We start from the raw sequence: 15,613 nt of genomic DNA, 5'->3' as shown, positions 1-15,613 counted from the left end.
TCCGTCTAGTCTCTTGAAAAAGCAAATTGGGATTGTATTGACTAAATATTCTTCTATACATACTAAAGGTATAGAGCCATTCTCCAGAATGCTTGGGACCTGGTAGGATTGATTTTTTTTTGCTTAATACATTGTTTGGATCACTATACCTTGTCTACTAAAGATATTTATACATTAAATAAGCCCAATTGGATTGTTTGCCACCAATATGGATTTATACTACAATCAAGTACAAGGTACTATTCATTATCCCACCTTTTCTGACAATTTAATATAACAACAATTGTTTATCACAATAATTTTGTTTATCTTCTATAATATAATTGTTGTCTGATTTATGTAAAAAAGAAAATAGGACACACCACATAAAAAATTTAAACCACTATTTATTGGTTCGTTAAAAAAAAAAAAAAAATTATTATTATAAAATATTATACAGGTCCTGGAACTCCGAGGTTACTTCTAATATCCTCATATTTTCCAACAAGGGGTACTTTATTTATTATAATACACAAGTTTTAGTGAGTCATGTGACAAAAATGACATGACTAAGCTCCGTTTACAACTGATGACATCATTAAGAGCCGTTTATAAGGATGTAATTTACAGGATATTCATGGCTTTTGTGTATTATATAGTTAATAAAGTACCCCCTCTTGTAAAATATGTAATGCAAATAGCCTTGCCCGGTGTCATAATTCCACCAACATCATTGTGCCCACCTCTGATGTCATCATGCCTGTTCCTACATCACTGCCCCACTCCCAATGCTATCTGCCCGACTCCCGTTTTTGGGTTTAGCCATCAGCAAAGGTGGCAACCCTACACAGGGGTGTAATTGAATCTCTAAGGTCTTCCTGAATAAGTCATTATGGACCACCCTCCTTCACTACATGTGGGACCCGGCCAGTTTCCCACACCCACATGTTCACTTTCTACCCTAGTATCTTTAGCAACCACAGGGCCTGCTCTATTCTTACATCGCTTTATCTATGTGCTTAATAGATATTTAGAGCAAATTTCTATGCAAGCCATGTGTGATGCAGCTTAGGCTGTCTCCTAGTCAGTGTGTATAAATGAGACTTCAGAGCAGTGATCCCCAACCAGTAGCTCGTGAGCAACATGTTGCTCTCCAACACCTTGGATGTTGCTCTCAGGGTCCTCAAAACAGAGGCTTATTTTTAAATTCAAAGCTTGAAAGCAAGTTTTAATTGTGTAAAAACTAAAAATAGTGCCAAGTAGAGCCTCTTGTAGAGCCTCTTGTAGGCTGCCAGTCCACATAGGGGCTTCCGAATAGCCAATCATAGCCCTTATTTGGCACCCCAAGGGACTTTTTCATGCTTGAGTTGCTCCCCTACTCTTTTTACATTTGAATGTGGCTCATGGGTTAAAAAGGTTGGGGACTCCTGCTTCAGAGCATAAGAAGGCAACCACCCATGCAGCATGAATTCCTGCAACCACATCTCTTCTGATAAGGGTAGAATGTTTATTTATGCAAGATGTAACGTAAAGGGAGTATGCTATCACTTATTTTCAATTCTTGACTTTATCTTCAGCTCATGAATGTACAAAATCAAGTTGTTAACAGTCACATCCCTCCCTCAGAGAAGGAATTTGTACAGCTCAGTAGTAACTAATGACGCCCCGGTTGACATTGTTCCGAGTTGTTCAGATCCTGCCTGTTCAAATGCAACTTGCAAGTATGTCAAAAATATATTAAACCCTTAAAAAAAAGGCTGATAAAATATACTTGAGACTGCGCAAAGATGTACACAAAATACACAACAAATATTAAGACGCGCGCCTTTGCGACCTGACTCCATCAGGCACTGCAATAGACACCTATTGGTTGCTAGGGTTCCCAGGACCTCGGCGGCCATCTTGTTCCCGCTTGGCGGATGAATGAGTAGTCAGCAGAGACTGCTGCAGGAGGTAGCGGAGTGACTGTCAATCTGTGCCCATCTCTCGCTTCGCTGCAATGGAGCGGTCAGCAGCTTTCTTCCTTTGCTTCCTGGCAGCCATCGCTGTCTCCTCCAGGGCGCTGGACTTGGTGAATGAGGATGTCAAGCGCACAGTGGACCTCAGCAGCCATTTAGCCAAAGTGACGGCGGAGATTACTATTTCTAACCCGGGACCGGGCGCCGTTCATTCCTTTCTGTTGGCCCTGGAGTCAGAGCTGAGCAGCCATTTGGCCTACCTAGGGGTGAGTGCAAACTTTAGCCATGGAAATAAAGGAGGTATCGCCTATTTGCAGTGAGTGTAGTTCAACTGCGCTTATTATAGAGGCTGTTGGGAGTTGTTCTTGTACTTTTTTGTGTGGAAGTTGAGGTGGGGGGCTGGCTGTGCATTCCTGCTGTGTATGTTGCATTTGTGCTTTTGTTTCTTGTACACATAAGGTTTGTGTCCATTGATAAATAGCTGGGAGCCCTGCAGACTGCAGTTTATTGTTTCTGTTCATGGTTCCTCCTGTGTGAGAAGGGCAGAGTGTAGCAATGTTGGTGCAACGCTTTTATGGTAAATATAGAGATTACAGGACAAAAGCACTTTCTCCCCCAATTAATAACCCTACAGGTTGCCAGTGTCAGGGCAATAGGCAGCGGGTATGACAGGCCACTTCCGCATCAGCCTCACACCGACTGAATAGCTGACACGTAAGCACTCCTTTAGCTTCCAGCAGCAGAAAGTGGGCGGGGCGAAGTCAATGCTCCCATTGCTTCTCGTTGTAGCCTGCATCCTGGACAGCTCAGCAGTCTCCTGGAGAGGGTACCAGTCTCCTTTCCATGGCTGAGCCATATTCTAATCACCCTTCATTTGTATAGTGACAACATATTGCACTTACAGAGATCATCATTCACAACAGCCCCCGCCCCAGTGCAGTTTACAAGCATTCATTTTAAAGGAGAAGCAAAGGCTTTTTACACTTGGGGGTGCCAAATGTTAGGCTCCCCCAAGTGAATGTATTGACTTACCTGAAACCCTGGGCCGGTGCTCCTATCAGCAGCAAACTGCACTGACCCGGGGCTATACTATCAGTCTTCTTCTCTCTTTTTGCGTCTGCGCATGCACAGTAGAACAAACAGCCGAACTTGAACTAAAGTTCCTCTCTCTTTTTGCGTCTGCGCAGTAGAACGACTGTTTAGTCCAACTGCGCATGCGTCTGCCCCGGGAAATTTGAAGGCGGAAATGGATCGCTCTGTGGTGCTCCTATGAGCAGAAAACTGCACCTGCCTGGGGTTATACCAGTGCGCACCACGGAGCGATCCACTTCCGTCTTCAAATTTCCCGCGGCAGATGCAAGCGCAGTTGGACAAAATAGTCGTTCTACTGCGCAGACGCAAAAAGAGATCGGAAGACTGATAGTATAGCCCCGGGTCGGTGCAGTTTGCTGCTGATAGGAGCACCGGCCCAGGGTTTCAGGTAAGTCAATACAATCACTTAAGGGTGGCTAACATTGGGCACCCCCAAGTGCACAAAGGCTTTCCTTCTCCTTTAAAACTAATGCTTGTATACTGCACTTGGGCAGGGACTGTTGTGAATGATAATCTCTGTAAGTGCAATATGTTGTCACTATACAAATGAAGGATGATTATAGGAAGCACAGGCCAGGGGTTACAGGTAAGTAAATACAATCATTTGGGGGTGCCAAACATTTGGCACCCCTAAGTGCAAGATGACTTTCCTTCTCCTTTAAGAAAGTAGCAGCTTCACTGATGGCAGTAGATAATAAAAGAGCATGGCTAAAAATGCTGAATTGCAGGGGCCACCAAACTTTTTATTTTTTTTCTCCTTGTGAGCCACATTCAAATGTAAGCGTTTGGGAGCAACACAAGCATGCGAAGAGTCCCTGGGACTGCGATTGGTTATTGGTAGCCTCTGTGTTTACTGGCAGGTTCTGTGTGGCACTAAACATGTTTTTTTATGCAACCAAAACTTGTCTCCAAGCCTGGAATTCAAAAATAACCATCTGCGAATTATTCGGTGACAACTCTCCCTCAATGTCTTCAGAACTAAACTCAAAGACTGCCTCTTGGAGCACTTGCTTGACACCTGAACTGTGACCTGGCAAATGTGGCATTGTCACTCACTGTAACCTACAGTGTCATGAAAATGACATAACCAAAGCATGTAGAACAAACAGGAGAGTAACCACGTGGCAGTTTCCAATTTATTTTGTATGGTCCAAAGGCAAAACAGCAGATACAAATCCTCCTGTACAAAACGGCAAATGCAGTTCCGGAGTCTCGCACAAGTCCATTCAAAGTCCAAAGAAGACCCCAAGTAAATAATGGCTGAACAGCAGGACAGCAAAAGGTCCGGCGTGCAGGAGTCCTTTCTTCTGTCCCATAATGTGCATTTGTACTAATGGGACAAACATGTATTTCATTTTGCATCAGTCTTTACTTTTGTGGCCAACCAATTGCTATTCTGTTGTTTCCGAAATACAGTTCAGCAGCCCCAGAGGTTCAGTTGATTGTTCTGCAGACCAGGAACTGAAAACAAGTGACCCGAGCAATAAAACAAAAATAATGAATTCATATCTTTTTCATTTGTTCTTTCAGGTGAAAGGGGAGGATGAAGAAGATGGAACCCTTCAGGTACAAGAAACAAACGTAAAAGGCAAAAGGTAACTATCTGATTTCTTATGCTTCCATAATGCAAGAAATGCAGCGGAAACCTGCAGATGTTAAGTGGTGGAGTGAAAATACAGAAAATATAATGGTTAAGAGTCAATAAAGTGGGGTATGTTGACAAGTTTGAATTTACATTATTCTTACTCATGCAAGGTGCAACACTGGCTTATTGGATTAGCTGTATCTAAAATACTGGTGTTTGTGTATGTACATATAATAATAGAAAATGTAATAGTGTAGATAACATTTACCAGGGAATACCTTAAATGCCATATTTATGTGATAGCGGTGTTTGGAGGCATCCGTCTCTGTAACTTAATGGTTCAAGTCAGTCCATTGCAACACATAGCTGCCATTTATAATTGTCATTTTTTGCACTGCAGGTTTGGTTCTGAACAACCAAAGGCTTCATATAAATTTGTCAAAATACTTCCTTTCCAATATAATACAGGAGCACTTGCAAAGCTTTCCCTAGCTCCGTGTGACTTGGCAGCCAATCATAGGGTTGCCCTTGTTACTGTAAATGTAAGAAAACCATAATAGTTGAATTGTTGTTTTAAATTGTTTACAGGACTGATTCTGAGTTTTTGATATGCCCCAAAACTCTGAAGTGTCTTTGGTTTAGTTTGTACACTTTGCATGGGATAGAGGATAAATCCATGTGCTTAGATTATAAATCAAATTATGGGTTGATTGGGAAGAACCTCTTTAATGCTTTATTTACCAGTAGGTCCTTCAGCTGACATGAGGTCATCCATTCCGATTAGATGAAAGGAGGTTCCATCTAAATATTTGAAAGGGATTTTTACAGTGAGAGCTGTGAATATGTGGAATTTTCTCCCTGAATCAGTCGTACTGGCTGATACATTAGATACCTTTAAGAAGAGGTTGGATGGCTTTTTAGAAAGCGAGGGAATACAGGGTTATGGAAGATAGCTCATAGTACAAGTTGATCTAGGAACTGGTCAGATTGCCATCTTTGAGTCAGGATGGAAGTTTTCCCCCTCTGAGGCAAATTGTAGAGTCTTCAAGTGTGTGTTTTGCCTTCCTCTGGATCAACTAGCAGGCAGGTTTATACAGATTTACGGTTGAACTTGATGGACGTGTGTCTTTTTTTTCAACCTAACTTACTATTTAAGTCAAGACTATGCCTGGAAAATGTTTCAAGCGGCGGCTGCCGGTCCTCACAGCTCAGCTCTTCCCGGAGACACGGACTGGATGTGGCGGGAAGTCAGTACCGGGACTACTATTATGGAGGTGGAGTTGTCATTGGTGCTGACTCCAGGACTACTACTGGGGCATACATAGCCAACAGAGTGACAGACAAACTGACTCCAGTACATGATTGCATCTTCTGCTGTCACTCTGGTTCTGCCGCTGACACTCAGGACATCGCTGATGCCGTCACCTACCAACTGGGCTTCCACAGCATTGAACTGGAGGGCCCCCCGCTGGTCCACACGGCCGCCAATCTCTTCAAGGAGATGTGTTACTGCTACTGGGAGGATCTCATAGCCGGGATCATTGTGGCTGGCTGGGACAAGAGGAGGGGAGGGCAGGTCTATATAGTACCCATGGGGAGGATGTTGGCGCACCAGCAGTTCCTATATTTATGGATTCGTAGATTCCACGTACCGTCCGGGAATGAGCAAGGAGGAGTGTCTAAAATTCACAATGCACTCGCCACCGCCATGGAAAGAGACGGCTCCAGTGGGGGGGGGGGGCGGGGGTTATAAGAATGGCCACCATCACAGAGGAGGGAGTGGAACGACAGGTGATCCTTGGCAACAACTTGCCCCGATTCCCCTCATCCTGAAGGTTCCAAATTCTTGTTTTCTACCCCATCTGCTGTTTTGTTATTCAGTCATGTTATTGATTAAAGGCTGGTACCAAAAAAAAAAAAAAAACTGTGCCTGCAGTTAGGTTACCATAACTAAAAGTGCATATGGCTGCCCAAGAAAGTTGGTATAGCACCCATAGGCTTTAGGCTGAACAGTTAATACCAATTCTGAGCAGCAGCTGTGGTCACAATTTAGTGGCTTATGGTGTGTGTTTGTAATTTATATTGCAACATCATATTGTTTTTTTTTTCTTATGCTCTGTAAATTACACTCTTTTTTTTAATTTTTTTTTTTCAGTGGATTACAATACACAGTGCATTTTGGATCCTCTCTTGCCCCTGGAGCTAAAACCAAAGTTATCGTCGAGACAGTCTTTACACATGTGCTTCAGCCATATCCCACCCAGATCACACAGGCTGAGAAACAGTTTGTCACATTTGAAGGCAACCATTATTTCTTTTCACCTTACCCAACCAAGTCCCAGACCACACGCGTCAAGCTCGCCTCTAAAAATGTTGAGACATATACCAAGCTCGGAAACCCTACCAGATCTGAGGAACTCATAGAATACGGTCCATTTAAGGATATTGCACCTTGGAGCCAGGTACATTTGCTTTTTATATTTTTTTTATGCAAACTGCCCATGTCATTTACTAAATATTAGGTTTTAATTTTAATTGCTTGTCCTGGCACATGTGTATGCAAATTGTGGCACTCCAGTGTCTACTGAATTACAAACATTACAATCAGTTTCTCATTTTGTTGTTTAAAAACAGTGGAGAGCCTCAGATCCCTATACTACTCTTTTAGTTTAGTTAGTCATAACTCTTGACATCATTTGGTACAGTGATTTTTAAATAATGACCATGTTCATAGCACATTGAATGATGAAAACTGCAACACTTGCCTCCCTTCAGCACTTTAAGGGAATGTTAATTTTTTTATGTGTGATGGATGACATATGCCCGAATATGGCATCTTCCATGTGCTCCCTGAAATAGTGCATTTTACAACTGACATTTGGTAGCTTAGTTTCATTAAAGGGCAACTAATAGAATAATGTTAGAAATGCTGTATTTTGTATACTAAATATAAACATGAACTTACTGCACCAGAAGCCCAATTAAACAAATGATTTATGCTTTTAAAGTTGGCGCAGGGGGCTGTCATCTGGTAACTGAGTTAAACATTTTTGCAATACCAAGACTACGCACATGCTCAGTGTGGTCTGGGCTTCAGTAGGGTTAAGTTTAGGGATCATAATAAATGATCAAAACAGCACAAATCATATCTGCCATAGAAGCAGATACAGCAAGACTGATTAGTAATCAGAATATACAGACTGCACTGGGTCTGTGGATACAAATCTACACAGTTGTTAAAGGGAAACAAGCAAAGCTGCTTGAGTTCTGGGAAGTAAGGTGGGGGGATCCCCCCCTGTCGTTTGAAAGTATGGTCGTTTCCATGCACAGCAGTTAGGGACCATCTGAAGTTTCCTAACTGCAGCTGTCAGAGCAAGTAAATGTAGGGAGAATTTCACTGCACACAGTCAGGTTTCTTATTAAAACGGTACACATTTTTTAATTAAAGTATATTGGAGATAAGTTTATTTTTCATTAAAGAATGTAAAAATGGGATTTTATTTTTTGGCCTTTACATCCCCTTTAAAGGAATTCTGTCATGATTTTTATGATGTAGTTTTTATTTCTACATTACACTTGTTTACACTGCAAATAATTCACTCTACAATATATAACTTCATTCCTAAACCAGCAAGTGTATTTTTTTTTTTTAGTTGTAATATTTTACTGACCAGGCTTGTATTGAAAAAAAATCCAGCAGGGGCCATAGCCTAAAGGCCATCATTGGAGTAATGCCTGCAGTGATGTCAAACAATAAAATGAAAAATATATGTATATATATTCCCTGTGTGCCATTAGCCTTAACCCCTTAAATGCCATGAAACTCTGAATCCGCTGGCTTCATTAAAGGTGTGCTGCCTGTACATTCAGTGTTTCTGGTTTACTATAAACTGTGCTGTGTGTTTACATGCAATGCTTGCCAAAGATCTCAGAAAAGTTTGATAGTTGGTTATCCTTTTCACCAAATATGATTTTGTCCTCCCAGGACCCCTTAAAAGTTCACTATGAGAACAACAGCCCATTCCTAACAATTACTAGCATGACACGCCTGATTGAGGTCTCTCACTGGGGTAACATTGCTGTGGAAGAGACGGTTGACTTGAAACACACCGGCGCATATCTGAAAGGACCCTTCTCAAGATATGATTACCAGCGCCAGCCAGACAGTGGCATTTCATCAGTCAAGTCATTTAAGGTAAGATGATTCACCCAGTCATCCAGTGTTAGATGGACTCCTTCTGTAATGTTCAGCTTCTATGTCCACAGAAAGGAATTGAGTCTCATAGAATTAATATGAACAGTAGTCTTGGCAATGAGTGTCCGTTATTAATTTTTTAAAATACACCAGGATGAGATTTATCAAGGGTTGAATTGAAAATTCTTATTTTCAAGGTTTTTTTATGGTCAAAACTGTAAAATTTGACTAGGGAGTTATTCTAATTTGATTCGAGTTTTTAAGAAATTTAAATTAGATTTTTCGAAACGTATCGTACTCTGGCCCTGTAAGAACTTAAATTCGACTATTCACCACCTAAAAGCTGCCAAATTGCTGTTTAAGTCAATGGGAGAGGTCCAGGGATCAATTTGGAGTTGTTTGCAGCCTTCATGACATTAAAATACTCAAATTGAAATAGGTTCAAGTTTTAGGGTTGATTTAATTCATCCGAATTAAAAAAAAATTTTTGATTTTATTAACGATGAATTTCGAGTTTTTATGGGCGTTTAGGGGAGTTTTTAAAAACTTGCATAAATTCGACCTTTGATAAACGGGCCTTCAGGTGTAGCTACTATCTCAGATGGAGGAATTCTTAGTAGTGTTTGCTGTAGATACATGGGCATCTAGAAATAATTTGGGGTAAATTACACAGAAACACTTGCCAAGTCTTGCATCTGTTGTGCTACATTAATGTTCAAAGCAACAAAGTTCAGGAGGTAAGCAGCTTAAGCATATATTTTAGCTGATGGTAAAACAATATCTCTTCTTTTTTCAGACCATCCTTCCTGCTGCCGCCCAAGATGTTTATTACAGGGATGAGATCGGCAACATTTCTACAAGCCACTTGTTGATCCTCGATGACTCTGTGGAGATGGAAATCCGTCCCAGGTTCCCACTTTTTGGTGGATGGAAAACCCATTATTTAATTGGTTATAACCTGCCAAGTTATGAGTATCTTTATAATCTTGGTAAGTGTTTTTATATACAGGTATGGGACCTGTTTTCCAGAATGCTCGGGACTTGGGGTATTCCGGATAATCTATCTTGTAAACATTAAATAAACCCAATAGGCTGGTTTTGCCTCCAATAAGGATAAATTATATCTTAGTTTGGACCAAGTACAAGGTCCTGTTTTATTATTACAGAGAAAAGGGGAATTTTATTTTATTTTTTTAAAATTTGGATTATTTGGTTAAAATGAAGTCTATGGGAGATGCCAATTCTGTAATTCGGAGCTTTCTGGATAACTGGTTTCCGGATCCTATACATGTATTCATAGAAAGTAAACCCCCCCTGCTTTGGTAGAGGAACCAAGATGATGCCAGAATGGTTGTTTTAGTTACAGAGCAGCACAGGCAGAGAATAATGTAAGTTTTTGCGAACAGGTCCCTCACACTTCTATTCTGTAAACTTTATTTGTTAAATTATTGTAAACACCTGTTCTAAATTAATGTGAAGCACTTTATAACTTGATTAATAATGATACCTTAGCCTGCCCAAAAATGGACCAACTGCTATATATTCATATATGATATATCGCATCTCTTGATATTTTTTGTATTAGTAGACCACCTTTTTGTTAAGACTATCTATGGAGACTGTTTTCAGCGTTTTGGGATATTAGGTTGCTAATATTATTTCCTCTTATAGGTGACCAGTATGCTCTGAAGATGAGGCTTATTGATCATGTGTTTGATGACCAAGTTGTGGATTCGTTAACTGTTAAAATAATCCTGCCAGAAGGTGCCAAGTAAGTAAACGTTTTAAATTATGCAGTTTCGTGCATATAATTCTGGTTGAAATGCTTTTAAAGGACAAAAAAATGCTTGAGACATTGTGGGGATGCCAGTCTTAGTTAAACTTTGGGACTTGGTAAATACTCCGTACAGAACTTTTCCAAAGGGTTCTATACTGCAGATGCAACAAGTCAGAAGGGGAGTAGGGAATGCTTGGGAAGGTGAAAAAATATGGCAGTGGCCCATCCTACAGAAGATCTGCTGCATGTTTAAATGAAGAGGAATGTTGACCCATGGTGAGGGATTTAAGTCACTTGGGGTGCCCAACAGATTGACAGCACCCATTCTCTCAGGTCTTTTTGTCCTTTTGAAAGCCTTAGTCAGCATTTAATTTTTGTTATCAAAGTGGATCTCAGGAATTCTGCTATTAATACAGGTGATACTGTCTCTAATGATGGTCTTTTCCTTTACAGAAACATCCATTTGGATAACCCCTATGACATAAACCGTGCTCCTGATGAGCTGCACTACACTTATCTGGACACATTTGGCAGAGCAGTCATTGTAGCTCATAAGAACAATCTGGTTGAGCAGCATATACAGGACATTGTGGTACATTACTCCTTTAACAATATATTAATGCTGCAGGAACCACTGCTAGTTGTGGCAGCATTCTACATATTGTTCTTCACTGTCATTCTCTATGTGCGACTGGATTTCTCCATCACTAAGGTATGTGGCATAGGATCTACTTCACTAAGCACAGGGTCCACTGTGATCATGCAGTTACATTGTCCGGTGGCCTTTACACACTGAGCGGGTAGGGAGTTTTTAAAAGGGCTTCTGTCATGATTTTTATGATGCAGTTTTTATTTCTAAATTACACTGTTTACACTGCAAATAATTCACTCTACCTTATAAAATTTCATTCCTAAACCAGCTAGTGTATTTCTTTTTTAGTTGTAATATTGGTGTGTAGGCACCATCTCAGGTCATGTTGCCTGGTCATTTGCTTTCAGAAAGAGCCAGTGCTGCACTATGGAACTGCTTTCACGCAGGCTGTTGTTTCTCCTACTCAATGTAACTGAATATGTCGCAGTGGGATCTGGATTTTTACTATTACGTGCTGTTCTTAGATCTACCAGGGAGCTGTTCTCATGTGTTAGGGAGCTGCTATCTGGTTACCTTACCATTGTTCTGTTGTTAGGCTTCTTGGGGGGTGGAAGGGAGGGGGTTGATATCACAACAACTTGCAATGAGTGAAGTTTATCAGAGCACAAGTCACATGACTGGGGGCACCTGGGAAACTGATGATATGTCTAGCCCCATGTCAGATTTCAAAATGAAATATTAAAAAAATGTTTGCTCTTTTAAGAAACTAATTTAAGTGCAGAATTCTGCTGAAGCAGCACTATTAACCGATGCTTTTTGGAAAAAAAAAAACCCACGTTTTCCCATGACCATATCCCTTTAAGATAGAATATATGCGACTTATTTAAATGTTCTGCATTCTAACAGGATCCAGCTGCAGAGGCCAAGATGAAAGCTGCCTGCATCACTGAACAGATTCTTACACTGGTAAACAAGAGACTTGGGCTGTACCGTCACTTTGATGAGGCTGTTAACAAGTATAAGCTGTCCCGGGATATATCCTCCTTAAACAGTGGCAAGAAAACACTGGAGACTGAACACAAGAATCTGACCAATGAAATTGCTTCGCTACAGTCCAAACTTAAAGCTGAAGGCTCTGATTTGTGTGATAAAGTATGTTTTGCTTTGGCTTCCTCCTTAGTTCTTGAGTTTATAAAATCTAATGCTGGGGGGTCAAAGTCTAGTAGGAATAGGAAGAATTTTTGTCCATATATCTGTTGTGAGGGCCCAAAACACAGGCCAGTGATCTGCTGACTTGGTGTGGAGGGCCCAGGTCGGTAACATTTATTGGTCCATGTATGATGGCTGTTAATACCATCCAAGCAGTCAGATTGCATCCTAAAAGCTGAGAAAACCGCAAAGGAAAATTATGGGTTTGAATATTTATGGATATTTTTGTAAAACCCTGCATTTTTGTGTTCATATAGAACTGACCTGTAATATTTTCCCCGTCCCCAATAGGTTGCAGAAATTCAGAAGCTGGATACCCAAGTGAAGGAGATTGTTTTGAAATGCTCCTCTGAAGCTGAACGTCTCGTTTCTGGGAAACTAAAAAAGGAAAGTTACATTGAGAACGAGAAGCAGCACTCAAACAGGAGGCAGGAGCTCGTCAACAAAATAGACAACATTCTTGTTGGCTTGTAACGGTTTTATTTCAATTAGAAGCTTTTGAGATTATGGCACAACTGTGTGTTTTGCACACTGAGCCAAAACAATGCTCTTTTTTTTTTTTTTTTAAATGATAGTTACAGTTTTGTCCTTCCTGAGGATCCTTGGGCCTTGCTGAACTGCTTCTGTCTGTGCAACTTCACATTTAGTCCTAAGGATCTCTAGCTATTGCTGAATTTCAGTCACTACGAAAACAGGGCTATCATTTTGCAACAGTTGGAGACCTTGGGTTCATGTTATAGTGGTTCTTTTTCAATGCTGGTACCACAGAGGCTTTAACACCAGATCCATCATTCACACCACCTGTTAACATTTGGTGAATTCTAAGGCTTGTCTCTAACAGATTGTCAGTATAAGGGACATAAAAATTCATATTAAAAGCAGTTTGTGCCTTTTTTCAGAAAATCTTTTTTTTTTGGGGGGGGGGGGTATATGATGGAAACATTGAAAGCCACTTAAATTTAGTAGTTCGAGTCACACGCAGCATGTCCCTCACAACATTTTTTGTATACAAAAGCGGCAATGTGTTTTCTTACTTTTGAAGTTTAACTCTGCTGCCATGTTTTTACATTTGTGAATGTGTATGCCGATTTACAAAATGGATGCTCTGTTCCTTATACTTGTACTATGCCCTGTTCACTTTGATTTAACTTTTGTGGCCAGAAAATAGTAAAGAAAAACGAGAAGGGATTGCTAATATTGTGTTGTGATGTCTTATTTGCACCTTGAAATGTTCCTTGTTGCAGCAGTGTGGGAAAGTAAGGCTTTAATACTTGTGGGTACTGGGAACCATTTGGCTTTATCAGAAGGGGAACAATCATTCCAAAATAGCAAGAGTTTGGTGTAGCAATACACCACAATATGCATTAGCAATCAGCCTGTACAATCAAAGACCAGTAGACACAAGGGGTCCAGGTACAAAAGGAAGATACAATACCCTACGAACACGAGTAGCAACAGGGATTCTCTTAGTTTCAGCATTAGCCAGGGCGGTCACCTTACAAACACTTTCTTCAGTTCAGTTTTTATATCACACCTGAAATATTATGTGCCTAGTTTCTGCTTTTTATTTTTCAAGGAACAGTTCAGTGTAAAAATAAAAACTGGGTAAATAGCTGTGCAAAATAAAAAAAATGTTTCTAATATAGTTAGTTAGCCAAAAATGTAATGTATAAAGGCTGGAGTGACTGGATGTCTAACATAATAGCCAGAACACTGACTGCAACGCTACCTTAAATTAAACCTCTCAAACTGAAATGATTCTCTTTCCTCCAACTAACACCAGTAACATCCCGGAAGTATCCATCATAGTTAACAATTCCACTATCACCCCCTCTCCCCAGGCCCGGTGCCTTGGGGTTATCCTAGATTCGGCTCTGTCGTTCACTCCTCATATCCAGTCACTTATTAAATCATGTCACTTCCACCTTAGGAACATATCCAAAATACGATCATTTATCATCCAAGATGCTGCCAAAATTATTATTCACTCTCTCATCATATCACGTCTAGACTACTGTAACTCTCTTTTAATTGGCCTTCCCCTCCAGAGACTGTCACCTCTCCAGTCCATAATGAACACTGCTGCGAGGCTCATACACCTCAGCAACCGCTCCTCCTCTGCCTCGCCATTCTGTTAATCCCTGCACTGACTTCCGATACCTTTCAGAATCAAATTCAAATTAATGACACTGACTTTCAAAGCACTTTATAACTCTGCCCCACCCTACATCTCTGAACTCATCTCTAAATACTCACCCAACCGCTTACTACGCTCCTCTACTGACCTGCTACTCAACTCTTCTCTCATTACCTCCTCACATGCTCGCATTCAAGACTTTGCAAGGGCTGCACCCCTCCTCTGGAACTCTCTCCCACGGTCTGTCCGACTTTCTCCCAACCTTTCTGCTTTCAAGAAATCTCTTAAAACGCACTTCTTTCGAGAAGCCTACCCTCACTCTGCTTAACTACCAAACGCAATACCACATACAGTACCACATTTCTCACCCACTTAATTCGATCTTGCCCACTCCCACACCTTGTGTATTACTCCCTTCCCTTTAGAGTGTATGCCTATGCATAGGGCCTTCCTCCCCTTTTTGTACCGATATTGATTGTGATGTATGTAACTCCATATGTTCTATGTATATAATTCATGTGATTTAGTTGTATAATCACATTTACTTTACAGTGCTACGCAATATGTTGGCCCTATATAAATACATGTTAATAATAATAACACTACTTCCTGCTTTTCAGTTCTCTCTCCAACTCTGAGTCAACGACTTGAAGGGGGGCCACATGGGACATAACTGTTCAGTGAGTTTGCAATTGATCCTCAGATTCAGAAGCAAACTGTTCTGAACCTCCCTCAAGTCACTGATTGGTTACTGCCTGATAACTAATCAGTGGAAACCAAGAGAGCTGTAAAGCAGGAAGTTATGTTACACATCCAGTCACTCCAGCCTTTATAGGTTACATTTTTGGCTAATTAACTATATTAGAAACATTTTTTATTTTGCACAGCCTATCTATCAGTTTTTTATTTTTGCACTGAACAATACCTTTAATTTCTTTTATTTTTTTTATTTTTGGCGTTTCTGGCAGCTCAGTCATCTGCAGCAGGGCAAGAACTGCTAGCAACTATTGTATTAATTTTGACAACTGATTTTAATGAAACTCCGGTTTTTCTGCTCAGCCAAAGATAAGAAATGTATCAAATTAGATG

The 15,613-nt window shown here is 40.6% G+C and overlaps 1 protein-coding gene and 1 pseudogene across 1 annotated transcript; both read left to right on the top strand.

Moving 5' to 3' along the window:
- The first annotated feature begins 1,893 nt into the window (after positions 1-1,893).
- Positions 1,894-13,582, top strand: rpn1.S (ribophorin I S homeolog). The gene is given in 9 exon segments (NM_001089045.1): positions 1,894-2,203; positions 4,560-4,624; positions 6,770-7,076; positions 8,600-8,809; positions 9,606-9,798; positions 10,481-10,580; positions 11,040-11,298; positions 12,085-12,330; positions 12,679-13,582. Coding segments are annotated over 9 exon segments (1,788 nt in total). The 5' UTR covers positions 1,894-1,978; the 3' UTR covers positions 12,862-13,582.
- LOC108715877 lies at positions 5,493-6,723 on the top strand (annotated as a pseudogene).
- Positions 13,583-15,613: the final 2,031 nt, after the last annotated feature.

Source organism: Xenopus laevis, chromosome 4S (assembly GCF_017654675.1).
Source record: "Xenopus laevis strain J_2021 chromosome 4S, Xenopus_laevis_v10.1, whole genome shotgun sequence".
Taxonomy (NCBI): Eukaryota; Metazoa; Chordata; class Amphibia; order Anura; family Pipidae; genus Xenopus; species Xenopus laevis.
Note: the sequence above shows the minus strand (reverse complement) of the source record. Positions and strands in the feature narration are given on the sequence as shown.